This window comes from Herpailurus yagouaroundi, unplaced genomic scaffold (assembly GCF_014898765.1).
Source record: "Herpailurus yagouaroundi ecotype Mexico unplaced genomic scaffold, PumYag 161, whole genome shotgun sequence".
NCBI lineage: Eukaryota > Metazoa > Chordata > Mammalia > Carnivora > Felidae > Herpailurus > Herpailurus yagouaroundi.
In genome coordinates, this window is record NW_024412402.1 from 9589467 (window position 1) to 9616147 (window position 26681).

General features: G+C 49.2%; 1 protein-coding gene across 7 annotated transcripts in view; it reads left to right on the forward strand.

Moving 5' to 3' along the window:
- Positions 1 to 26681, forward strand: part of CEP164 (centrosomal protein 164) — a 73160-nt gene that overhangs the window by 17815 nt on the left and 28664 nt on the right. For 6 of the 7 annotated variants that reach the window (XM_040483131.1, XM_040483133.1, XM_040483134.1 and 3 more), the window contains exons 4-10: positions 7715 to 7919; positions 10145 to 11788; positions 14644 to 14799; positions 15209 to 15343; positions 15965 to 16042; positions 24934 to 25338; positions 26311 to 26391. In XM_040483131.1, the coding sequence (XP_040339065.1) occupies positions 7715 to 7919; positions 10145 to 11788; positions 14644 to 14799; positions 15209 to 15343; positions 15965 to 16042; positions 24934 to 25338; positions 26311 to 26391 (2704 nt within the window). The remainder of the gene's footprint in view (positions 1 to 7714; positions 7920 to 10144; positions 11789 to 14643; positions 14800 to 15208; positions 15344 to 15964; positions 16043 to 24933; positions 25339 to 26310; positions 26392 to 26681) is intronic. The other variant, XM_040483137.1, reaches the window with a different exon arrangement.

Sequence of the window (26681 nt, forward strand, 5' to 3'; positions counted from 1 at the left end):
GTTGAGAGTGCTGCTATGAACATTGGGGTACAAGTGCCCCTATGCATCAGTACTCCTGTGTCCCTTGGATAAATTCCTAGCAGTGCTATTGCTGGGTCATAGGGTAGGTCTATTTTTAATTTTCTGAGGAACCTCCACACTGCTTTCCAGAGCGGCTGCACCAATTTGCATTCCCACCAACAGTGCAAGAGGGTTCCCGTTTCTCCACATCCTCTCCAGCATCTATAGTCTCCTGATTTGTTCATTTTGGCCACTCTGACTGGCGTGAGGTGATACCTGAGTGTGGTTTTGATTTGTATTTCCCTGATAAGGAGCGACGCTGAACATCTTTTCATGTGCCTGTTGGCCATCCGGATGTCTTCTTTAGAGAAGTGTCTATTCATGTTTTCTGCCCATTTCTTCACTGGGTTATTTGCTTTTCGGGTGTGGAGTTTGGTGAGCTCTTTATAGATTTTGGATACTAGCCCTTTGTCCGATATGTCATTTGCAAATATCTTTTCCCATTCCGTTGGTTGCCTTTTAGTTTTGTTGGTTGTTTCCTTTGCTGTGCAGAAGCTTTTTATCTTCATAAGGTCCCAGTAATTCACTTTTGCTTTTAATTCCCTTGCCTTTGGGGATGTGTCGAGTAAGAGATTGCTACGGCTGAGGTCAGAGAGGTCTTTTCCTGCTTTCTCCTCTAGGGTTTTGATGGTTTCCTGTCTCACATTCAGGTCCTTGATCCATTTTGAGTTTATTTTTGTGAATGGTGTGAGAAAGTGGTCTAGTTTCAACCTTCTGCATGTTGCTGTCCAGTTCTCCCAGCACCATTTGTTAAAGAGACTGTCTTTTTTCCATTGGATGTTCTTTCCTGCTTTGTCAAAGATTAGTTGGCCATAAGTTTGTGGGTCTAATTCTGGGGTTTCTATTCTATTCCATTGGTCTATGTGTCTGTTTTTGTGCCAATACCATGCTGTCTTGATGATGACAGCTTTGTAGTAGAGGCTAAAGTCTGGGATTGTGATGCCTCCTGCTTTGGTCTTCTTCTTCAAAATTACTTTGGCTATTCGGGGCCTTTTGTGGTTCCATATGAATTTTAGGATTGCTTGTTCTAGTTTCGAGAAGAATGCTGGTGCAATTTTGATTGGGATTGCATTGAATGTGTAGATAGCTTTGGGTAGTATTGACATTTTGACAATATTTATTCTTCCAATCCATGAGCAGGGAATGTCTTTCCATTTCTTTAAATCTTCTTCAATTACCTTCATAAGCTTTCTATAGTTTTCAGCATACAGATCCTTTACATCTTTCGTTAGATTTATTCCTAGGTATTTTATGCTTCTTGGTGCAATTGTGAATGGGATCAGTTTCTTTATTTGTCTTTCTGTTGCTTCATTGTTAGTGTATAAGAATGCAACTGATTTCTGTACATTGATTTTGTATCCTGCAACTTTGCTGAATTCATGTATCAGTTCTAGCAGACTTTTGGTGGAGTCTATCGGATTTTCCATGTATAATATCATGTCATCTGCAAAAAGTGAAAGCTTGACTTCATCTTTGCCAATTTTGATGCCTTTGATTTCCTTTTGTTGTCTGATTGCTGATGCTAGAACTTCCAGCACTATGTTAAACAACAGCGGTGAGAGTGGGCATCCCTGTCGTGTCCTGATCTCAGGGAAAAAGCTTTTTTCCCCATTGAGGATGATGTTAGCTGTGGGCTTTTCATAAATGGCTTTTATGATCTTTAAGTATGTTCCTTCTATCCCGACTTTCTCAAGGGTTTTTATTAAGAAAGGGTGCTGGATTTTGTCAAAGGCCTTTTCTGCATCGATTGACAGGATCATATGGTTTTTCTCTTTTTTTTTGTTAATGTGATGTATCACGTTGATTGATTTGCGAATGTTGAACCAGCCCTGCATCCCAGGAATGAATCCCACTTGATCATGGTGAATAATTCTTTTTATATGCCGTTGAATTCGATCTGCTAGTATCTTATTGAGAATTTTTGCATCCATATTCATCAGGGATATTGGCCTGTAGTTCTCTTTTTTTACTGGGTCTCTGTCTGGTTTAGGAATCAAAGTAATACTGGCTTCATAGAATGAGTCTGGAAGTTTTCCTTCCCTTTCTATTTCTTGGAATAGCTTGAGAAGGATAGGTATTATCTCTGCTTTAAACGTCTGGTAGAACTCCCCTGGGAAGCCATCTGGTCCTGGACTCTTATTTGTTGGGAGATTTTTGATAACCGATTCAATTTCTTCGCTGGTTATGGGTCTGTTCAAGCTTTCTATTTCCTCCTGATTGAGTTTTGGAAGAGTGTGGGTGTTCAGGAATTTGTCCATTTCTTCCAGGCTGTCCAATTTGTTGGCATATAATTTTTCATAGTATTCCCTGATAATTGTTTGTATCTCTGAGGGATTGGTTGTAATAATTCCATTTTCATTCATGATTTTATCTATTTGGGTCATCTCCCTTTTCTTTTTGAGAAGCCTGGCTAGAGGTTTGTCAATTTTGTTTATTTTTTCAAAAAACCAACTCTTGGTTTCGTTGATCTGCTCTACAGTTTTTTTAGATTCTATATTGTTTATTTCTGCTCTGATCTTTATTATTTCTCTTCTGCTGGGTTTAGGCTGCCTTTGCTGTTCTGCTTCTATTTCCTTTAGGTGTGCTGTTAGATTTTGTATTTGGGATTTTTCTTGTTTCTTGAGATAGGCCTGGATTGCAATGTATTTTCCTCTCAGGACTGCCTTCGCTGCGTCCCAAAGCGTTTGGATTGTTGTATTTTCATTTTCGTTTGTTTCCATATATTTTTTAATTTCTTCTCGAATTGCCTGGTTGACCCACTCATTCGTTAGTAGGGTGTTCTTTAACCTCCATGCTTTTGGAGGTTTTCCAGACTTTTTTCTGTGGTTGATTTCAAGCTTCATAGCATTGTGGTCTGAAAGTATGCATGGTATGATTTCAATTCTTGTAAACTTATGAAGGGCTGTTTTGTGACCCAGTATATGATCTATCTTGGAGAATGTTCCATGTGCACTCGAGAAGAAAGTATATTCTGTTGCTTTGGGATGCAGAGTTCTAAATAGATCTGTCAAGTCCATCTGATCCAATGTCTCATTCAGGGCCCTTGTTTCTTTATTGACCGTGTGTCTAGATGATCTATCCATTTCTGTAAGTGGGGTGTTAAAGTCCCCTGCAATTACCACATTCTTATCAATAAGGTTGCTTATGTTTATGAGTAATTGTTTTATCTATTTGGGCGCTCCGGTATTCGGCGCATAGACATTTATAATTGTTAGCTTTTCCTGATGGATAGACCCTGTCACTATTATATAATGTCCTTCTTCATCTCTTGTTACAGCCTTTAATTTAAAGTCTAGTTTGTCTGATATAAGTATGGCTACTCCAGCTTTCTTTTGGCTTCCAGTAGCATGATAAATAGTTCTCCATCCCCTCACTCTCAATCTAAAGGTGTCCTCAGGCCTAAAATGAGTCTCTTGTAGACAGCCAATAGATGGGTCTTGTTTTTTTATCCATTCTGATACCCTATGTCTTTTGGTTGGCGCATTTAATCCATTTACATTCAGTGTTATTATAGAAAGATATGGGTTTAGAGTCATTGTGATGTCTGTATGTTTTATGCTTGTAGTGATGTCTCTGGTACTTTGTCTCACAGGGTCCCCCTTAGGATCTCTTGTAGGGCTGGTTTAGTGGTGACAAATTCCTTCAGTTTTTGTTTGTTTGGGAAGACCTTTATCTCTCCTTCTATTCTAAATGACAGACTTGCTGAATAAAGGATTCTCGGCTGCATATTTTTTCTGTCTAGCACACTGAAAATCTCGTGCCAATTCTTTCTGGCCTGCCAAGTTTCAAAAGAGAGATCAGTCACAAGTCTTATAGGTCTCCCTTTATATGTGAGGGCACGTTTACCCCTTGCTGCTTTCAGAATTTTCTCTTTATCCTTGTATTTTGCCAGTTTCACTATGATATGTCGTGCAGAAGATCGATTCAAGTTACGTCTGAAGGGAGTTCTCTGTGCCTCTTGGATTTCAATGCCTTTTTCCTTCCCCAGTTCAGGGAAGTTCTCAGCTATTATTTCTTCAAGTACCCCTTCAGCACCTTTCCCTCTCTCTTCCTCCTCTGGGATACCAATTATGCGTATATTATTTCTTTTTAGTGTATCACTTAGTTCTCTAATTTTCCCCTCATACTCCTGGATTTTTTTATCTCTCTTTTTCTCAGCTTCCTCTTTTTCCATAACTTTATCTTCTAGTTCACCTGTTCTCTCCTCTGCCTCTTCAATCCGAGCCGTGGTGGTTTCCATTTTGTTATGCATTTCGTTTAAAGCGTTTTTCAGCTCCTCGTGACTGTTCCTTAGTCCCTTGATCTCTGTAGCAAGAGATTCTCTGCTGTCAGCTATACTGTTTTCAAGCCCAGCGATTAATTTTATGACTATTATTCTAAATTCACTTTCTGTTATATTATTTAAATCCTTTTTGATCAGCTCATTAGTTGTTGTTATTTCCTGGAGATTCTTCTGAGGGGAATTCTTCCGCTTGGTCATTTTGGAAAGTCCCTGGCGTGGTGAGGACCTGCAGGGCACTTCCCCTGTGCTGTGGTGTATAACTGGAGTTGGTGGGCAGAGCCGCAGTCAGACCTGATGTCTGCCCCCAGCCCACCGCTGGGGCCACAGTCAGACTGGTGCGTGCCTTCTCTTCCCCTCTCCTAGGGGCGGGATTCACTGTGGGGTGGGGTGGCCTGTCTGGGCTACTTGCACACTGCCAGGCTTGTGATGCTGGGGATCTGGCGTCTTAGCTGGGGTGGGTAGGCAAGGTGCACAGGGGCAGGAGGGGCAGGCTTAGCTTGCTTCTCCTTAGGTGATCCACTTCAGGAGGGGCCCTGTGGCAGCAGGAGGGAGTCAGATCCGCTGCCGGAGGTTTGGCTCCGCAGAAGCGCAGAGTTGGGTGTTTGCTCGGAGCGAGCAAGTTCCCTGGCAGGAACTGGTTCTCTTTGGGATTTTGGCTGGGAGATGGGTGGGGGAGATGGCGCTGGCGAGCGCCTTTGTTCCCCACCAAACTGAGCTCTGTCGTCAGGGGCTCAGCAGCTCTCCTTCCCTTTGTCCTCCAGCCTTCCCGCTTTCTGAGCAGAGCTGTTAACTTATGACCTCCCAGATGCTAAGTCGCGCTTGCTGTCGGAACACAGTCCGTCAGGCCCCTCCGCTTTTTGCAAGCCAGACTCGGGGGCTCTGCTTGGCCGGCGAGCCGCCCCTCCGCCCCGGCTCCCTCCCGCCAGTCCGTGGAGCGCGCACCGCCTCGCCGCCCTTCCTACCCTCTTCCGTGGGCCTCTCGTCTGCGCTTGGCTATGGCGACTCCGTTCTGCTAATCCTCTGGCGGTTTTCTGGGTTATTTAGGCAGGTGTAGGTGGAACCTAAGTGATCAGCAGGACGTGTGGTGAGCCCAGCGTCCTCCTACGCCGGCATCTTCCCTCTCAAATCCCGTCAGTTGTCTTTTAGTTTTGCTGATTGTTTCCTTGCTGTGCAGAAGCTTTTTATTTTGGTGAGGTCCCAATACATTTTTGCTTTTGTTTCCCTTGCCTCTGGAGACGTGTTGAGTAAGAAGTTGCTGCGGCCGGGATCCAAGAGATTTTTGCCTGCTTTCTCCTCGAGGATTTTGATGGCTTTCTGTCTTACATTGAGGTCTTTCATCCATTTTCAGTTTATTTTTGTGTGTGGTGTAAGAAAGTGGTCCGGGTTCATTTCTCTGCATGTCACTGTCCAGTTTTCCCAGCACCACTTGCTGAAGAGGCTGTCTTTATTACATTGGATATTCTTTCCTGCTTTGTCAAAGATTAGTTGGTCATACATTTGTGGGTCCCTTTCCGGGTTCTCTATTCTGTTCCATTGATCTGAGTGTCTCTTCTTGTGCCAGATTTTTCTGTGTATTAATCTTATACTACTGTTTCTACTATTTTCTCCCCACCTCCTGTCTTTTAATTTTCTTTGCGCTTTCTTTTTTCACACTGAAATTACACATTTTTTTTCCAGGTGAAACATTTTTTTTTTTTTGTACTTTTTTTTTCCAGGTGAAACATACATAATGTAAAATGTACTGTTTCAGCCAGTTTTAGATATACAGCTCAGTGGCGTGAAGTAAATTCACAGTGTTGTGCAAGCATCACCACCACCCATTTCCAGAACTTTTTCATCTTCCCAAACAGAAAGTCTGTCTCCATTCTGCCCTTCCCCCCCAGCTCCTGGTAACATCGAATCTACTTTCCATCTCTGTTAATTAACCTATTCAAGGTCAAATCAGTGGGCCCACGATATTCAGCCTTTTGTGTGTGGCTTATTTTACTTGATATAATGTCTGTGAGTTTCATTCATGTTGTAGCAGGTGTCAGTAGTTCATTCGTTGCCAAGACTGAATACAGTTCTAGTGTATGTATGTACTACCTTTTGTTTATTCATTCGTCAATGGATATTTGGGCTGTTTGCACCCTTTGACTTTTATGAGTAATGCTGCTGTGAACATGGGTGGACAAATAATCTGCTTGAATCCCTGCTTTCCTTTTTGGTATATATCCAGCGGTGGAATTGCTGTGCTATATGGTCTCTCTGTTTTTAATTTTTAGGAAACTAGTGTTTCTCACAGCGGCCACACCCTTTTCCATCCCCACCGACAGTGCTCGAGATGTCCAATTTCCCCACATCCTCCCCAGCACTTGTTATTTCTGCTTGTTTGGTAATAGCCGTGCTAGTGGGTGGGAAGTGATATCTCCCTGTGGTTGTAAATTTCACTTTCCCTGATGTTTAGTGATACTGGGCATCTTCTCATGCACTTATCTGTCATTTATTATCTGTCTGTCTTTCATCCCTAATATTTTTCCTGCTTACTTCTGCATGTTTTCTCTTTTATTAGAATTGAGATTGAGCTTGAACTCACGACCCCAAGATCAAGAGTTGCATGTTCCACTGACTGAGCCAACCAGGTGCCGCCAGACTTGAGTCTTTCTATTGAGGAACATGGGCTGTCTCTCCAACAGCTTTTTCTTTTTTTCTTTTTCCTGACTTTTCAGTGAAGCTTTATAAAGATTTTGTACACGTTGGATTTATTCCTGGGTATCGTGTTTTTTGTATTGCTATGGTGAATTTTGTTTGTTTGTTTTCTGTAGCTGTCCCAATGAATTTTTGATAATGGTGGCTGGAATGCATGGCTTATTTTGGACTTGTCCATGTTGAAACACAGGTTCATGAAATGCACCTTTACAGTAGTTTCTTTTGTTGATCTCCACTGGCTTGGATCGTTATTTCTTAGGAGATCGGAGTCTTGTGTAAGACCAGAGCTATCACAATGCCTTTTTCTTCCTTGGACCATTTATGAAAATATTAAGGAAGGTCAATCCTAGAATTTATCTTTAAGATCCCATAGCATCTGTACTTATCCATCTCAAACCAAGTTTATTCCTAGGAACCCCAATGATTGTACATTTTCTTCTAGAGAAGTCCTTAGCTATCCCAGTCCTTTGTTCCTATCTAAGTTAACTCCTATATTAGCCAGAAGGTACCCTTTCCTTCTGTGTTAATCCTCTCCTGCGTCCCCCGTGTCTTCTCTCTCCTTCTGTCCCTCTCACCCAGTTCTTCCTTCTTTTCTGTCTCCTGGCCACTTTTATTCTCTTCCTTTTTTTCCTAAGTAGCTTTGGACCTGAGCAGGGACTAACTTCTGACCTCCACTCTCTATAGCCAGGACATCACAGGTGATATTTACTATTTCAACTTTGCCAATGGGCAGTCCACGTGGGACCATCCCTGTGACGAGCACTATCGGAACTTGGTGATCCAAGAGCGAAGGAAGCTGTCAACTCCAGGAGCCGTTAACAAGAAAGACAAGAAAAAGAAGAAGGAAAAGAAAGACAAGAAGGACAAAGAGACCTCCAAAAGTCTGCTGGTGAGTCCATGGATGCCAGCCCCCAGAGAGCCGGGGCTGAAACCTCAGGGGATATTGGGAACCCCTAGGTGTTTACAGCTGGGAAGTTCAGAACAACACCAATAACACATTGATTGCTTGATACTACATCATCTCAGTTATGCCTGTCTTCTGGCAGATTTTCCTTTAGCTTCTGGAAGTTCTTATCGTCTCTGGAAAATTCTTTTCTCCTCCCCCTTCCCCCTGGGAAGCACATGTTATGTAGGAGGATTATCGAGAAAGCGCACTTCCCTGAGGATGTTGCTTTGCAGCAGTCTGAGAAGGGATACCGTCTGCCCCTCTGGAGAGTGGGGGGCGGGGGGGCAATTGACAGAGAACCTAGATGAGTGGAGTGTCTTTCTTCTTTCAGAGCCAGGCCTTCCAAGTGTGGTGCAAATTCATAGATGTCAGGTGTAGCCATAATTCAGTTGTCAGAAAGCCAGTGCCTTCAAAGTCGAAAAACAAAAGCTTTGGGCTTTATCCACTTTTGTGGATTGTTCTTTTTTGCCATTGTCCTTTGGTAGGGGTGCGTAACTGAAATCTGATTGCAGCGTGAGCATCTTGGTCTCAGGTAGCTTTTTCACTCTGAGTTGAAAGTGCTCTTTCCCCTTATTTTTATTTGTCCTTCCAGTATGTCTGAACTTAAGAAGCAGAGTTATTGCCCTGGGTTTATAGGTAGAGAAGCTAAGACTTGGAGCCATGCTGATGTGAGGGCCAGGCTCTCCCAGAGCGCTCTGCCGGTGCAGGGGATCCTTCACCAAGGTGGGGCGCAGGTGGGGCATGTTGAGGAGAGGGAGGCACATAGGAGCTCAGACCAGCCAGGTGGGGGGCATGAGAATATCTTTTCAACCCTCTCACTTGTCCAGTTGATTTGCTCTCTGTCTGCAGTCTGTTTCCCACCAGTGCCTGTGTTTCAGTGAAGATTTCCATCCCCCTTTCTTCCTTCCTTCTCAGGGTGTCAAGTCTGGCATCGGATGGTTGGTGATGAATTAATCTTTTTCAACACTTCCAAGCTCCACAGATACTCTTCCCTCCCCTGCCCTCCCCCACCTATCACTACTCATGATTCCAAGAAATAAGATAACAAGCCCGTCCCTCCAGATAAAGAGAACAAGTCATTTCCAAATCGGTTGAATTTTCTAATGTTATGTGTTTCAAAGGCAGAAGGTGGATAACGGGCTTTTCACTAACCCAGGACTACCTAGTGTCTGGGCAGGCTCTGGCATGAGTAACGGTGAGAGAGGGGACCAAGCAAGGGTTCTGGGGTGGAGGGTCAGGTGACAGAGTTCTGGGTGTGTGACTGAGCGCGTGGAACTCCCTGTTAAAAAGGATTCCTTCTGTGGAGCTGAGGACGATTGGGAAGTCCTGGGCTGCCAGTCTGGCTCTCAGGCTCAGGACAGTGCCTCAGACCTGGGTTTGTCCAGAGGGCAGGCCTGAGCCAGGTGGGTGACCTGGGCACAGGTGGCTTGGGCTCTCCGGAGGTATGCGTGCACAGGCCGGCTGGAGCCTACTGTGAGTGTTTGCAGGGTGAGGTTTATCGTTCAGAGTTTCTTCTAGACTCAAGGTTTTCTGTCTTTGTGGACCTCTCTTGAGCAGTGCCAGTTCGTGTCTTTGCCAGAAGACCTTGACGGAATCCCCAGGGCTCCCCTCTTTGGCTGTTTCCCTTCTTCTTTCCCTTCTTAGACAATTTCTGGTAGTCCTTGGTAAGGCTGGTGGGTTTTATAAACTTAACCAGTCACAGAACTGAGAGCTTGATGATCCTTTAGAGATAATCTGGTTGGTGATTCTGACAGTTGTTAGTAGTGAAGCCCTGTCTTCCAATCATTCCTCTATGGAGGTCCAGCATGTCCAGAAGTGGAGCTACCCCAGCTGAACCTGGGGGTGTAGGTCTTAGTGACGCCCGTTCCCCGTGACATGTACACTCTTGTGGCCTCCAGGGCACCATGTGCAACGAACCTGAAGTTTCCATGAAGCAAGGTTTGTAAGCCACTGATCTGGTCCAGCCTCCCCTTTATAGATAAGGAAACTAGGGCCCAGAAAACAAAGAAGTCAGAGGGGGTTTCTGGCTTCTTTTCCCCCTCCTGGTTTGTGTTTTACTTTAATTAGAGGGTGGGTTTCTGCTAAGGGCTTGCCGAGGGCTGAGGTAGCAAGTGTAAGTCAGAAGTGCTCTGTCTCAGTTTTTCTTGCCTGTTTATATACCCATCTAGGAGACACAGCCTGAGCAGGGACTTCTGTCGCCTCCTTCCTTTCTCCGTGGCCCATCCCCTCTCCCAGCACCTGGCCTTGCTGATCTGGACCTAGACCAAGAGATGCAGGCTAGAAGCGAGGGCTCCTTTAAGAAAGGGAAGAGCCCATGCATGCTGGGTGACATCCCCTCGCCTCTCATGGGCACCCTGCCCAGCAAGCTTCAGCCACTCTCCACGGGCCAAGCTTCCCGAACCCACCACATCTTTGCTGGCGTGGAGAAAATCTTAGGCAGGGCCCGAGCCCAGTGCAGAACAGAATTGGGTGATCAGCAGGGTCTGGGGAAACCCCAGAAGCCGACAGAGAAAATCTACCTGGGGTTTTCAGACCCTGAAATAGAAGATCTGGAACTGAGGACCAGACAGCAGAAGCCCAGTGCTCTGGGCCCTGAGAATACCCGGCCCCTCCAGAATGGGCAGGATGTGCTGAAGAGCAGGTGCCAGGCCTCTGTCCACTCAGAGCTTTCTGAAACCATCAGAGGTTTGGGCCACATGGCCAAACGGGGCTCCACTGGCCCCGGTGGGGACAAGAGCCACAGCCCCGTTCGCTCACCATCCCCTGAGGAGGAGCCCTCCGCGTCCCCCTGTTCCTCTGACCACATGCTGCCTACCAGGAAGAACCCGCTGCTCTTGTTAGATCATGGCCCAGCTGAAGGCCTGAGCTGGCAGGGAGTCTCTGGAGAAGGTGGGAGTAGGGGCAGGGGGAGGAGGAGAAAAGAGCCCCCAGGACTGTGGATGGGACAGGTGTCCAAGCTTGTCGACAAGGAGACCCCCGGCAGCTGCAAGGAGACAGAACCCAGTGACCCTGAGGCTCCAGGGGCCTCAGCTAAAGATCCACCTCGGGAACTCTTCCTATTGCCACCTGATCGGCTGGCGTTAGAGCCGGCCCAGAGTGCCCCTTCAGGGAGTTCCCCTGGAGGGTACCCTACCAGTGAGAAGAGACAACCCCCGGGGTCAACAGACCCCCCCGAAGAAGACAGGAAGCCTAGTGGGTCTGAGCCTGACTTGGAGAGCAGCAGCCTGGCTTCTCACCTTGGCTCTCAGATCCTGGGTGAGGTGCATAACCTCCTTTGGGACCTGCAGAGCTCTCAGGGATCTGGGCGGGGCATGGGTCAGGCGGGTCCCGGCCTGAGAGATCAGCACTCCAGCCCCTTTCTAGAGTTCCAGGTGTCCCCCATGCAGGGGTCTACTGATGAGTGTTCTGAGAGCGAAGACTACTTTGAGGATCAGAGGTTCTACCAGCACATCCTGCATATGGTCAAGATCTCCAGGCAGCTGGAGGGCCTGGGGCTGCCCGAGAGCACGCAGGAGATGCCACGTAAAGACATTGCCAGCAGGGTCTGTTGCATGGCAGCTGAGTCTTCCACGATATCTAGTGAGGGTGAGCACGAGGCCATCAGAACCATGGAGAGGGACGCGAGTTTTCTGACTTGTGGCCCGGAGGTGCTGGCGTGTCCTCTGGAGGCGGCTCTTGCCCCTGCTGGGCAGGAGGCCCGTCAGCAAGCCGGTTTCCAGCCAAGCAGCAGCCCCCTCAGGCAGGGGCTAGTCGAGCTGAGTTCCAACAGAGGGCTTGCTGCAGAGTCAGGCACGACGCAGCTTCTCAACCAGGTAGGCTTCTTAGCAAGCATGGCCCGTGGGCCTCAGTGAACTTGGCAGGGAGGGAGCCCGTCAAGTTGACGTTGGACTTGAACTCGGTGAACTTGGCAGGGAGGCAGCAGGTTGGGTTGACCCGGCCATCAGGCCTGCTTTCCTGTTATTTGCTCTCCCCTCGTAACCACTGATCCCTGAACTACCCAGGCTGGCCATCTTGTGGGGTAACGTGTATTTCATGTTTCTTGTACCCATCACCTGCGAGACGGCGGCTCGGGGTATCTAGACTTCCCTTCCCTGGAGCTAACTGTATTTCACAGATGGGTCATAGGCTTTGCAGATGATCAGTTTTGAGGGTAAGGTGGCCCTGATCTTGGCACTCACGCAGGATCTACGTACCTTCCCAGGATTTGGGAAGACTTTCTCTTCGGGTGATTATGGACAGAGGCTTCCCAAGTGGACACCGCACCCCTAAGCTCTGAATTTAGTCCCTTGTGGGAATCCCACGGAACTGGAGTGTGAATCCAGTCATGAGGGGCTGAAACCCAGCATCTCCGTACCATCCCGCGAGCTGCTGTTGCTCCTGGCTTCCCAGGGCTCCCAGAAGCCATGTGAACAACCTGTGTCAGGCTTGTACAGACCTCGTTGGTACCGTCACTTCCTCCGCTGCTGGGATTTGCCAAAGGACGGTGCTGTCCCTATCATCCCGACCCCTTTGTCCCTTTAAAGAGTCACACCATATTCTTCATTCAGAAGAAGTCAAGTTGGATCAGAGACCACAGGGGTCGCTCTGAATTTCCCCAGCTATTCTTTTGCTGTTGCCCAGCTGTGGCTTTACCCAGTTGTTCCCTCTGGTTTCTAATTGCTGGCGTGCCCTGGTTCTCTGTTAGCTTTAATAACTACTGTAGCACTATAAATATCGGATAAGCTGCAGATGATCCTGAAAGTTTTAATTAGCCCAACGGCAGCAAGTTTATCCGCTCCGAAGGACAACACCACGTACAGCCCATAGTCAGAGTTAATGGCCAGCTATAGAAGATGATCAGCTAGGAGCTAGGAATGTGTAATTTCCCTGCTAACCACTGATTTGGTAAAGGCCTGGGAGAACAAAGCCCTCAGCATGCCTGTCTCCCTCCCTCCAGCCCCCAGCACGTTAGCAAATTAGCTATGGTGGGAGTCTGTACTTTTCCATAAATACAGTGTGGGAGGAACTTTGGTTGCTGATCTGCTGGGGCTGGTTGGGAGGGCTGAAGTCAGGACGAGCGGGCCCACTTTGCCCCCAGTTTACCTTAGAGAAGCCTTTCTGGGCTCTTCTCTGCCACAGCCAGACGGTGGCGTAAAATAGCAGCTTAGAGACAGCCCTGGGCTCAGTCCCATATCTGCGCCCCCCTTGCTGGCCCTGTGACTTTGGGCAGGGCTCTCGATCTCCCCAATCTCCATTTGTGGGGACTGTGGCCTCGGGTTGTTGTGAGAGCGGAATGAGAGGTGGTGCAGAAGGGGCTTAGCCCGGTACCTGATGCTGGCTTACGTGGGCCAGCCTGAGCGTTATGCGTTCCTTCTCTGCCTAACGGAAGTACTCTGCAGCAGGCCAGGTGGTTGGGCAATGGTTCGGGTGTTCAAAGGTTCGGGACTTCACCCCCCTTTCGGAGGAGTGTCCGATCCCCTTCCCACACAGAAAGGGGCCCCGCTGAGACCCTGCCCGGTGGTCTGGCTCTTTGAGCCGACGCTGTGGATGAGAGACGGTGGGCCACTTGTGCTTCCTCAGCCTGACCTCTTCTGGCCTCCCCTTTCTCACCTTGGTCTCCTTGGGGTTAGAGAGGAATGGTTTCCTGTTGTTTGATGCGTCTTAAGTTTGAGTAATGAATTTTAAAGAGGTCTTTGTAAGTTGTCCCCAGAATGCTCTCCTTGTCCGTTCTCCTAAGCCCGGGCTCCAGCTGCGTGAGTCCTATATGAGTCCCTCTAATAACAGCCCTTTCACAACATCGGTGTAGCCCCGGCCCCCTCACATGTGCTCCTCACATTCATGAGCCCTTTTGAACTTCCCAGCACACCTTGCTTTTTAAGCGGCAAGGCACTCATCATCTCCATCTTGCAGATGAGTAAGTTGAGAATTCAGGAGTCTGTGAGTGCGCTGAGGCCTTGCCAGTTCTGACTCCCAGCCTGGTTTCTTTCCCTGTCCTCGTTAGCCCGAAGCCTTCGTTTGGCCAGCATGAGAACAGGGAAACTGGGGGCCAGGCTCCTTTTAGCCACCTTCCTCATCAGTGGAGCAGGGCAAGAAAGTTCTTCTTTTGCCATTAATGTATTTTTTTTCATAGTTGCTGTTTATTTTAATCAAAGTAATACATGCCCATATCAAACAAAGTCAAGTAGTACCAAAAGGTGGGTAACGAAACCCAGCAGTTCTCTGGGCGCACATACCCCTCCCCAGAGACAACTGCTTTCTTCTCGTGCCTACTTCCATATTTGTAAATAATACGCTTCGACTGCTTTTGCTTGGTTCATCAGTTTTAAACTTCATCTATTGAGACTTCTCCCTCTGGTAGATGAGGCTTTTGTCTCTGCCCTCCCTCTGCCCCCCCCACTTCCTACGTGGCTTCTGAAAGGGGAGCAGAACCCTCCGCGGCATCTGCCAGATGTGAGACGACCGTTAGCTGTGCACTAGCAGCAAAGTTAGGGGAATCAGCAAGCCAGCCTGTGATTTCTCACACAGTTGGCACAATGGTAATTTCTGGATGTTGTGTTTCATTAGCAGCCTCTGAACGGAGGTGGTTTAAATTCGAGCGGGCAGGATTTAGATGTTTTATTTTTATATCTGCTTCTGACACTCCGAGGGCCACGTGGTTTCTTGTAACAAGATGTTTTGTGTTGCCCAGGCCCCGGGCTCCTCATTAGCCCCAGTCCACGTCCCTCTTGGGGGCCTGGCTCCCTTAAGAGGCCTTGTGGATGCCCCGGCCTCTGCTCTTCGTGGATCGCAAAGCGTGAGCCTGGGGAGCTCAGTGGAATCTGGTCAGCTTGGAGAACTCACGCTGGTAAATGGTTTTTTTGTGTGTGTGTTCAGTGTATTTAGTTCCTGTGGGGCCTTCGTGTGTCTTGCTAGGATCTGTGGCCCGCGGATGATAAAGAGAGGGCATGGGCTGAGCCCTCAAGGTTCATAATCAAGTTGGGAGGGCAAATCACACTTGTGTGATGCTGAACGTGGACTCTGGGCTGCAGAGGACAGGCCCACGCCATGGGGACTGCAGTGCTAACTTTCCCATCCTGGTAGCCGGGGTGGTAGGAGTTGGAAAAGGGAGGGATCCGTGTGAGCTGGGTTTGCCGGGGTCGGCTTCCTGGCCGTGGCAGACTCGTGCTGGGAGACAACCAAACCGAAAGAGAGTCGGGCAGACATTCTGCAGGTCTTTCTGGTGTGTCCCTTGACTTTTCTTCTCTGCTTTGGAGCCTCCACAGGGTCTCAAGACTTCTGCTTACACAAAGGGTCTCTTGGGCTCCATCCATGAGGACAAGAAAGCCCTCAGCCTCTTGGCTTTAGGGGAGGAGAGCAACGAGGAGGATGAGGCAGAGAGTGACAACCAGGTAATGATGAATCCTCTTCCTGGCCTGGGAACCCTTTGTCCTGTTTAGAAAAGTTTTTTTTTTATTGTGGTCAAATATATATAACATGAAAGTTACCATTGTGATCGCTTTTAAGCGTGTAATTCAGTGTGATACATCACCACTCTCCATCTCCAGGACTCGCTCAAAATCCCGAACTGCAACTCTCTACGCATTGAACCGTAACTCCTCAGCGTCCGGTCTCCTCTCGTCTATGTTCTGTCTTTAATTTGCCTATTCTGGGTATCTCATTTAAGTGGAATCATACAATATTTGCCACTTTATGCCTGCCCGTCTTTTACATAGCATGTTTTCAGGGATCGTCATGTAGCACATATGGCTGGGCAATTCGTTGTCTGAATGTGCCACATTTTGTTAATCCATTCATCTGTTGATAGACGCTTGGGTTGTTTCCACCTTTTGGCTGACCTCTGCTGCTTTAAAAATAAGTCAAGTGGTTTTCTAGCCCACAGCTTCATTTCTTGCCCAATCTATGTACCTCCTAGGTCTGACCCAGAAAGCAACAAACAAGGAGCTTCTTGGCCTGCATCCTGGGCTGACCAGCTTCCTTGACTTACCCCCTGTAATTGTGTTTGTTTTCAGAGTGTCCGCAGCTCAAGTGAGCTTCTTAAGAACCTGCACCTGGACATTGGGGCGCTGGGGGGTGATTTTGAGTATGAGGTAAGAGCCTGAAGCCCTGTAGACAATGCCTCAGCCTGGTATGCTCCTCCTTCCTTCTTAAGCCTTTCTCCTTGTGGGATGTGGATTTAGAAGGAGAACCATCTTGCCCCAAAGCTGTCTAGATGGGATTTCTGGGATTTGGGGAAGCACAAAGGGGGAAAGGAATTAATCTGTTCACTCATTTGTCAGGTAACCACCACTGGTTGAATGTTTCCGCATGAGGCACTTTGCTGGGCGCCGTAGGTCACGCAGGCCTAAGTTAGATGTAATTACTGCCCTCTAAGGGTTTACAGCCTCACAGAAGAGAGACTTAAATTATTGGAAAACAGAATAGAGTGCAGTGAGGCTGTAAGGAAGGTGAGAGGGGCCTTGAGGGTCTCCAAGGCACGTGGATCAACCAGGAAAAGGCTCTGTTGGGAAACTGACCTGTGAGGTGTGCCGGGGGGAGGACGACACACAAGGCTGGCCAGGCAGAGGTGAGTGGGGAGGGAGAAGCCCACACGCAGGACACTGCGCAGGCAGAGGGTGCAGGGTGAGTTTGGGGAAGGTGAGGGCGTCTCTTTCGGCTGGCGTACAGAACGCACATAAGAGGTGGCCCATGGAGGTAGCTTGGGCTGGGTCACGGGGGACCTGAACGCCACCTGAGGAGTTTGAATGGGGTTACCCAGGCACTGGGAGCCAGCAGAGGTTTTGTAACAGAGGCATTTCGTCCAGAGTCTTAACAGTGGTTGAATGTCGGCCACTGTACTGGGCCCGGTGGAGATACAGGTGTCGGTAAGATGGGTTTGGGCTGGCCTCGCGGAGTTTGCAGCTGGAGAGAGAAAGAACACTTGGTACTTGGTGTTTAGTGAGTGCTCAGAGTTGAGTAAATGACTGTCCCAGGCAACTGTGAAGCAGGGCAGTATGTGCAAAGGGCTTGGGTGCAGGTGCCTGCTTGGGGGGAGCTCTGCGGGGGAAGAAGTTACTTGTCTGGAGATCAGGAAAAACTTGAATAGATGACATTTAACCTGGCTCTTGAAGAGTAGGTAGGTTTTAGACATGGGGGTGTAAGGGATATTTTAGGCAAGTGAACAGCTTGAGCAAAGGCGCGGGGCCTGGGAAATGCAGACTTGACGGGAATAGCTTCCAGACTCTCCCCACAGTAGTCCTGTCGCTTCTGATCTCTGTCCCCTGGTCTGTCCTCTGTTGCCACCAGAATGTTCTTTAAAACAAACAAAACCCAAAACTCAGCATGGTGTTGTAATACTTACAACCCCCCATTGTGTTTTTCTACTTGAAAAGGAACATTCCCTACTGGATACCCTTTGTCTAATAACTAATATTTATTAGTTTTTAAACAGTTAGGATTTCTCCCCATATTCCCTAGGCATTCACACAGCCAGTAAATGATCAAGTCAACAGCTCAGATTTCCCCAAACTTTTAAATACTGATAGCAGGCTGAATTATGCTGTTCACAAGTCTAACATATAAAACTCTTTGACAGGGGTGCCTGGGTGGCTCATTCGGGTAAGCGTCCAACTTCATCTCAGGTCATGATCTCACAGTTCATGGGTTGGAGCCCTGCGTCAGGCTCTGTGCTGACCGCTCAGGGCCTGGAGCCTGCTTCGGATTCTGTGTCTTCCTCTGTCTCTGCCCCTCCCCTGCTCGTGCTCTGTCTCTCTCTCTCTCAGAAATGAACTTTAGTTAAAAAAAAAAACAAAACAAAAGAAAAAACGAGTGGCTGGGTAGCTCAGTCAGTTAAGCGTCAGACTTCGGCTCAGGTCATGATCTCACAGTTCGTGGGTTCGAGCCCCGAATCGGGCTCTGTGCTGACAGCTCAGAGCCTGGAGCCTGTTTCAGATTCTGTGTCTCCCTCTCTCTCTGCCCCTCCCCCACTCGCACTCTGTCTCCCTCTGTCTCAAAAATAAATAAATGTTAAAAAAAAAACAGAAAACAAAAACAAAAACTCTTTGACATACTTGAAACACTTTCAAGACACTGACCACTCACATTCTGTTAGAATGGTCACAAAGCTGACCGGTAAAGCAGCACTGCCTGTATCAGAGATTTAAGTTTGTTTTCTTGTTATCTCTTACTATGTCCTCATCATCCTTTATCATAACTCTTATTGTTTCTGACTCTTGCTTCTTGATCTTCAGCTCACCTCAAGAGCCAGAGTTAATGTCTTGGTGGGCGGAGATTGCAGATGCTGGCTGACAGGCCCTGGGTTGTAGGGATGCCTTCCCTGGGTGGTTCAGCTCTAGCCATTGGGCAGACCCTGTTTTTATTGGTCCTCTATTACCCCAGAAACTGTCCAGATTTTTGGCTGTGCACAATCAGATGGTTTTTAAAAAAAAAATTTTTTTTTAATGTTTATTTTTGAGAAACAGAGACAGAGTGCAAGTGGACAGGGGCAGAGAGAGAGGGAGACACAGAATCCAAAGCAGGCTCCAGGCTCTGAGCCGTCAGCACAGAGCCTGACACAGGGCTCGAACTCACAAACCATGAGATCATGATCTGAGCCAAAGTCGGACGCTTAAGCAACCGAGCTACCCAGGCACCCCTAAAAAATTTTTTTTGATTTATTTTTGAGAGAGAGAGAGAGAGAGAGAGAGAGAGAGAGAGAGAGAGACACAAAGGATCCAAAGCAGGCTGTCAGCACAAAGCCTGATGTGGGGCTCAAACCCCAGCTGTTAGATCATGACCTGAGCCGAAGTCAGTTGCTCAACTGACTGAACCACCCAAGTGCCCCTCAGATAGGTTTTGATGGTGACTTTAACACTTTCTGTGAAATGTGACACTTCCCTCCTGCCCACCCCCCATCTTTATCATCAACCTGATCTGTGTTTACTTTGAAACTGTTCCCTGTGAGTGGGGCCTGGTCTGTTTGCACTGCATCCAAAGCCTTCTCGGTGTGTTTGATTCCCTGAAATGACAACTTTGTTTCCTCTTGCCTGCCACTAAGACCTTACACTGCTGATGTGAGCAGTAGCTCACGTGTGGAGCCTAGAAGGATGACCATGAACTGAAGAGGGGCATCAGGGGGACCTACTGGCTTTTGGAGGAAGTAGAAGAAAGTCTCCAGGAGACTGAGCACATTGGGAGTAGAGACTCTGCCCTATTCATGTGTACATGGCCGGCTCTGGCCCACTGCTTGGAACCTAGGAAGCATGTGGGTATGTTTTGCTGAGTGGTTGAGAGAATGAATAGGTTAATGAATGAGAGTGAGCCCTGCCAGAACAAGGAGGGGATCCCTTCAGGTTGTATGGTGCTTTTTTCTTCCCTTGGCTGTCCCAGGTCCTGACCAGAGTGGATACTCCTGCTGTCAGCGGGTGGATTGAAGATCCCACTGTGGATCAGTCATGGTGCACTTAGACTTTGGGCTGATTTTTGCTTCCTAAATGTCAACAAAAAGGGGATCTTTGACATGTCCTGGATTTCCAAAAGCTTCCTTCTGATGATTATATGCTCCTTTGGGGGGAATGGGAGCCTTTAAACATATTTTTTATGACCTCTTTAATAGAAATAGACAACTCAGCAGGGGAAGTGTCTGTAGCATCTCAGCAGATTTCCTTCTTTCGTCACATGGAGTGTTGGGTTCCTGTGGTCTAACCCTGGGAGGAGGTAGGGGTTTCCAGGCAGAGAAAGAAGGGCAGGGCTGAGGATGAACAGGGGTTTCAGGAGAGACAAAGCTGCCTCTGTTTGGACCACCCCCTTTGAAAATGGCGTTTGTCCCAGTTTATAGACCCTGGATCCTCTGAGCTGCCCCTTTCTTCCCGCTCTTGGGCAGCACCCCAGACAGCCCTGGGTGGAAGTGTCCTGCCAAGCTTTGTGCTCCCCTGTCTCTGTGCCATCAACAGTCACTTTGCTCGTGATTCCATGAGAGGGCAGTAGGATGGCGAGAATGTCTGCTTCTCTCTCTCTCTCTCCTTCCCCCTCCTCTCCTGCTTTCAGTGTAAACCCATTTCTAGTCTATTACAGAATCAAAGGGGATAGGTTCATGGAACAGACTCTGAGAATGGGTGAGAGTGAGGAGGGGAGGCAGAGGGGTGGGTGAGCAGGCAGCGTGTGGCCTCGTGGGGCTGGTAAGAACCCATCATTGGATCAAAGGAGAGGGAGGGAGCTGGGCTTAGAAATAACAGGATGATGTCAGTGTGATTGGGAAGTGCTAACAACATGGGGTGGGGGACAATGCGAAGACTTGAGACCAGCTGGGTGGGAATGAGACGTGGCAAATAACCTAACTGATGGTTGGCTTAGGAGGTTCAGCTCCCCCGGCCCCCACTCTCTCCCTCCCAAGCCATGTGGATTATAGTAGCCCCTGCCTTTTGGGGGGTATGTTAAATATTCATGAAATCTCTGGCACCGCCTTCCTCATGCAGATGACAAGGTTGTTTTTGAAAAGGCAGCAGATATTTGCCTTGAGATACTCAGGGGCCTGGGGCCGTGACAGGAGGAGGCAGAGCACAGATCAGCTCAGAGCAAAGCGATGCTGAGGGGGCAGCGCTCGCCCTGGTCTGTGTACCCCACAGAACCCCGATGTGGGAGGCAGTACGCCGGGGCCTGGAATGTGCGTCCTGGGCGGGTCTCGGCCCACGGGGTGGCGACGAGCAGGGCTGTGAAGGGTGAGGGGTCTGGAGTCAGGTGGATTTTCCCAGCACTCTGTCACGCACTGCGTGTAATCTGCAACCAGTGTCCAGTCTCCCTTGGACGTTACCTCTGACTGTTGAATTGCTGCACTTGGTTGACACGGGCTCAGGGGATGCGAGCTCCTTTATTTTAGTATTAGCCAGGTTTTAATATCTTAATATTCAGGGCCTCTGCACTGGCAGTGTGGAGCCTGCTTGGAATTTTCTCTCTCTCTGCCTCTCTCTCTGCCCCTCCCCCCACTCCCCCTCCCCCATATGTACGTGTGTGCATGTGCTCTCTCTCTCTCTCTCAAAAATAAATAAATAAACGTTAGGGACCCCTGTGTGGCTCAGTTGGTTAAGCATCTGACTTTGGCTCAGGTCATGATCTCTCGGTCTGTGGGTTCAAGACCTGTGTTGGACTCTGCTGGCAGCTTGGAGCCTGGAGCCTCCTTCAGATTTTGTATCTCCCTCTCTCTCTGCCCCTCCCCCCACTCGTACTCTGTCTCTCTGTCTCTCTCTCTCAAAAATAAACATTAAAAAATACATAAAAGTAAACTTTAAAAAAATCTTTTAAGTTTTTTAATGTTTATTTACTTTTGAGAGACAGACAGACAGACAGTGTGTGAGCAGGGGAGGGGCAGAGAGAGAGTAAGACACAGAATCCCAAGCAGGCTCCGGGCTCCGAGCTGTCATCACAAAGCCCAATGTGGGGCTTGAACCCACAAACCATGAGATCATGACCTGAACACAAAGTCGGATGCTTAACCGACTGAGCCACCCAGGCAATCCTAAAACGGTATCTTACTGTTTAGGTAGACAGGATAGCATACACCCCTTGATGGGAAAGTCTTTTGAAGAATTTGAGCTTGAGAAGGGCATAGACTGGACGTCACAGCCTTGCGGCCTGACTACATTCTCTCATGTATACAAATGGGAGTCTCCGTCTGTGCCAGGTGTCCTCGGATTTTGGATAGGCTACTTGTTTTTCCATCATCTTGAATATTCATAGTTAACATTGTTTAGCTATTTTCCGTTTAATAAGCACCGTATTAAATAGAGTCTAATCCCTGCGTAACCTTGTAAAATAAATTGTACATCTGACTTTTACAGAGTAGGAACTCCTGTATCTGCATGACACCCCCATTTTGAAAAATCCGGTCAACAGGTATTCACTGCGCACTTATTACGTGCCAGATACTAGGCCCTGAGGATAGCACGGAGCTGATCTGGTGAGGGAAACCCATAGGAAGTCAGCAGTGACGATACGGTAGATGTTGTGACAGGACGGAAAGGCTCATCTCAGGACAGCTGCCCCAGGGATCAAGGAGGGCTTCCTGGAAGATGTGATACCGTGAGGACCAGAGGGAGTTTGTTAGGGTAGATCGCGCACGCGCGCGTGTGTGTGTCGAATGTGCATGGCATCTCAGGAGCAGGGAGGGGTCTTCCTGGAGCTGGGCCCTGGCAGGTGGCTCTTGAACACTGGGGGGCCCCCCAGCCACATTGGGGTGGGTGCTGAGGATGCAAGCAGTGACCTTGTCCTGTGCTGTGCGGAGGGTGTTGGTGGAAGAGGAGGCTGATTGGGGCCGTCCTGATTGCCCTTTGAGCTTCTTCCCGCGGCAGGCCCTCGAGGGAGGCAGGGGAGGCAACTTGGTGGGGCTCAGAGGGTTGACCGTTTGCTAAATGAAGTGAAGTAACCAACTTAAAAAAAAAAAAGGTGCATGGCAAAGAGGAAAGTGGCACAGTGTTTATCCATAGGAGGAGAGGACGCCTGCAGGGTGTGGCTGCCTGTGCCCTGTGAGAAGCGGGCAGGGGCTGGGCGAGGAGCCGTGGGCCATGTGGGGAGATGCAGACTTTATCCTGAAGGCCACGGGTGCTGCTGTGGTCTGACCCTCCTTTGTCCCCTAACCCGAGGCCTGTTGCCTTTTTCTCTTCACGAGATGACCGCGGCCAGGGTGGATTGGCTCTGCTTGCTTGTGGTAGAGTGTGGCTGGCCAGACACCCCTCTCTCATCCTCAGGAACTCCCACCTGCTGGGAGTCCGTGGAGGCCCCTCAGACTGGGCACCGAACTCCTGCTGAGTGTCGGCCGCGGTTGCGGTATCGGGAGGGGGAGACCTGGCCCCGCTCTGCACGCGTTTCTCTTGAAGGGGAGCTGTTCCTCTTGGCCCTTTCTCTTAGCCCGGAGACCTTGGCGAGGCTACGGATGTCGGGAGGATGGGCAGCACCAGAGGGTGCCCTGCCCCGGCCTGAGGGAAGCCGCCCCCTCCTCCCTTTCACCTTCTGCTTTTCTCCCTGGGACGGGCCTGGGGCTGATGACGGGATCACCACTGGGTCCCCGGTCCCTCGCTTTGAGCAGCAGAGGCTCAAAACCAGGGCTCTCTGGGACATTGCCCTTTTCTCCATTCTCAGCTGAATTCCTTGAGGGCAGGATCTACGTCTTGTTAATGTGTGGGTCCCCGGGCAGTGTCTGGCACATAGAAGGCACCCGGTGAATGACTGTGTGCATCTCACAGTAAAACATTACTTAACATTTATGGAACACCGAGTGTCTTCCAGGCACCGTTCTCAGTTCTTGAGCTCACTTAGTGTTAACTCAATTAACCTTCCCCAAACCCAGTGAGATAGGCCCTCTTGCGTCTCCATATTTTAGAGGAAGAAACTGAGGCACAGGGAAGTTAAATCATTTGTCTAAGGTCACTGTAAGTGTGGGGCCAGGATTTGAACCTAAGTAGTCCATCTCCAAAGCTGAGCTCTGAACCGCCCTGCTTTCCTGCCTCTCAGTCATCCTTGGAAAGTTTGGGTTGACTTGTCCTTAGGCTGCTAGACCTGCCGGCGGATGGTTGTGTCTTTGTGTTCAGTAGATGCTTTGACAGACAGACAGCATCTGAATGCTGCGCTTAGGGCTTCTCCGGGGACCACTGAATTCTAGTCGTCAGGTCCCTTGTTTGAGTTTCCAGGTTGAGGAAACGGGAAGTCTCAAAAATCCCTGCTCAGAAGTTACTCACCCTGGCAGCCCCAGTGATGTTTTCTGGGAGGAAGGCTTTTCTGTATTTCAAGGAAGGATTTGCTTTTTCTATGTTGGCCGGCTTGAAAGGTTTTTCCTAGTCTTCCGAAAAAATATTTTTTTTAACGTTTGTTTATTTTTGAGAGAGAGCGAGACGCAGAGTGCGAGCACGGGAGGAGCAGAGGGACAGGGAGACACAGAATCCGAAGCAGGCTCCGGGCTCCGAGCTGTCAGCACAGAGCCCGATGTGGGGCTCGAACTCACGAACCGTGAGATCATGACCTGAGCTGAATCAGTTGCTTAACCGACTGAGTTACCCAGGCGTCCTGGTTTTTCCTAGTCTTTAAAGTGAGGTTTGCGTGTGAGAAACAGGGTGTGGCAGCTGGAGAGGGTGCTCCTTTTGAGAGACCCTGCTAAGGGCACCACAGCAATGATCAGCCTCCAGCTACAGCACTTTGATCCACCCTGGCTCATGCCAAGGCCATGCTTGTTGATGGAGAGCAACAGACCCCAGAGCAGGACCTTTCCTGCCAGATGTGGGACTGCTGCGCAGGCCAAGACTTTCTCAGAACTGGGCCCTTCCTGAGGCCACGCCTGTTCCGGCCCGTGTCCTACTCTCCCTGTCATAGGTCAGACCTGTGTTCTGAAGGTCTCCCGACCCCTTTATCCTTCATAGCCACTTCCCCCGGTAAATCTTACCTTGGCTTCTTTCTGCTTCTCAGAGCGTGCAGTTGACAGTGCCCCAGACTTGCTTGTACAGGGGAGGCTTTAGGAAGAGAGCCACCCTCATTGCTATTGAGGAAGGTCTGTTTTTTTTCCCTGCTGCTTTTTAAAAATGAACAAATCGGAATTGTACACTTTGGTACTTTTTTTTCTCCCATGTGATTTTCCATCATCATCACCATAAATACATATTGACTTTTTAAAAAATAAATATTGACTTCTGAGTCTGCAGTCTTATGATTTGGCTAATGGGGCTGGGACGAGGCATTTCTTCCTTGAGAACATAATAGCTGGTGATGGAGTTCAGTGCACTGGTTTCTGAGCCTGCCAGTCGTCGGGTCCGGTTGGGTGTATGCAAATCACCATAGACTTTTAGATTCAGTAGATCTGGAGTGGAACAGGGAATCTCTGTTTTAAATAGCTGTTAGGGTGTTTGATAACGGGAGCGCTGGCCCGTACGGGTCAAGGAATGACAGTTCCATCTTGTTGCAAGTCTCTGAAATCATTTGATTAATTCTGATGCCTCCTTGTCTGACATGGTCTGCTGCCACCCAGGAGTCTCCAAGAACAAGCCAGCCAGAGGAGAAGAAGGATGCCTCTCTGGATTCAGAGGCTGCCGGGCCCCCCACTCCCGGCAAGCTCTTCAGCCAGGATGCAGACAGCAGTCTGAGCAGTGCCGATGGCACAGGGCAGCAGGGAAGAGGGGCGAGTGCGTGGCTCCTGGAGAAAGAAAAGGATGAGAAGAGTGATTCAGGAATACCCAGGAGTGGGGTGGACCCTGGGGGCAGTCAGCCTGCCAAAGCCAACAGAAAGGAGGCCCCAGAGGCCCCAGCGGATGTAGGAGAGGAGGGTTCCAGGAAGGGAGAGGTGGAAGGAGGCGCCGAAGGAGGAAGGAGGCGGAAGGAGGCGCCGAAGGAGGAAGCCTCTGTCCAGAAAGAGAGCAGATCGGACGCCAGCGAGGTAAAGCCCCTGTCCCCTGGGAAGTTGCCCCTCCTTCCCTGAGCTGCTCTCTTAAGCCCCGTGCAGATCCCCATCCCCACATCTTCATTACTGAGATGGGGAGCTTCATTTGCAGTCCCTGCAGCGGGCTGTCAATGTGGCTAGAACCCTTCATTGTGACAGATTTGCCCAGACCCAGCAGGCAGCCAGATCCTGAATGAAACTCCAAACCTGCTGGCGTTAGAAATTCAGGGTAGAAATTGGCCTTTCCGTTGGCACCCTCCCGGGACGTTTGTGTTCTTCTGTTCTACCTACTTGCTCTTTCTGCCTCCTCCTTGTACTTCTCGACACCAGTCAAGGGTCGCTGCTGTCTGTGTTTCAGTAGAGAGGGGAGGCTATGGGTGAGGGTGGCAACCATTGGGAGCATTTTGCCCCAGGATCGGTCAGTTGGGCTACCAGAGGCTCCTCTCATTGATGGCCCGGCGGTCTTGCTTTGGCAAGACCAGGCAGTGACACGGAAGTAGTTCCCGGTGCCTGAGGCATCTTAGGTCATCCGACCCTTAGTCCTGCTCCTCTTCCAGCCAAATGGGGAGGGGGTTCATTTAAAGGGTGTTAAGCTACTTCTTGGAGAAGACAGTCCCGTTCTGTTTTCTAGGACAGCAAGAAGCCTCCCTGCTGCCCGCTTTCCAACCGTCTCCTCTCCACTTCACTTGGCTTTCCTTCCAGGTGTAAACCCTTGTTGACCCGAGTCAGAGAGTAGCTGTCCCTAGGTAGCTGGGCTGGGCTGTTCAGCCTGAGTGGGGTGGGCACTGCTGCGTGTGTCCAGAAAGAAGGGGAGGGTCCACAGCCCCCTTTCAGGTTTTCTAGAAGAGGTGGGCTTTGGTTAGGTCTCGAGCTGCGTTGGCACCTTGGCCTGAGCGGAATTCCCTGGGAAGTGATCCCAGCCCTCTGTGCTCCGCTCTGGGTGACGTCTCTATGGGTCTGTTTCCCCAGGAGTTGGAGATCAGCGAGCAGGTGAAGGAGCTGCAGCTGTCAGACTCCGCGGCCTCTGACCCCAAGTCCTTCCTGGAACTGGTGAGTCTGAGGGGGGTGGGGCAGCAGCATGGGGTAAAGCCCGTGGTTTTGTGAGCCCCTGCGGTTTGTTTTGCCTGGCATCACACAGCTTGTAGATGGGAAGTCAGGACTCAAACCTGGATCTTGTCTAACTCTGGTCTCTCAGCCCGTTAGCCAAGAGTAAACGCTACCTACTTCACAGGTTTGCTATGAGAAGAAGGTGAGGCAAAGAATGTAAAACGTTAGCCTATAAGCATCAAATAACTATAAGCTGTTATTACTGTTTCTTGTTTCTGCAGTGGGAATTGTCT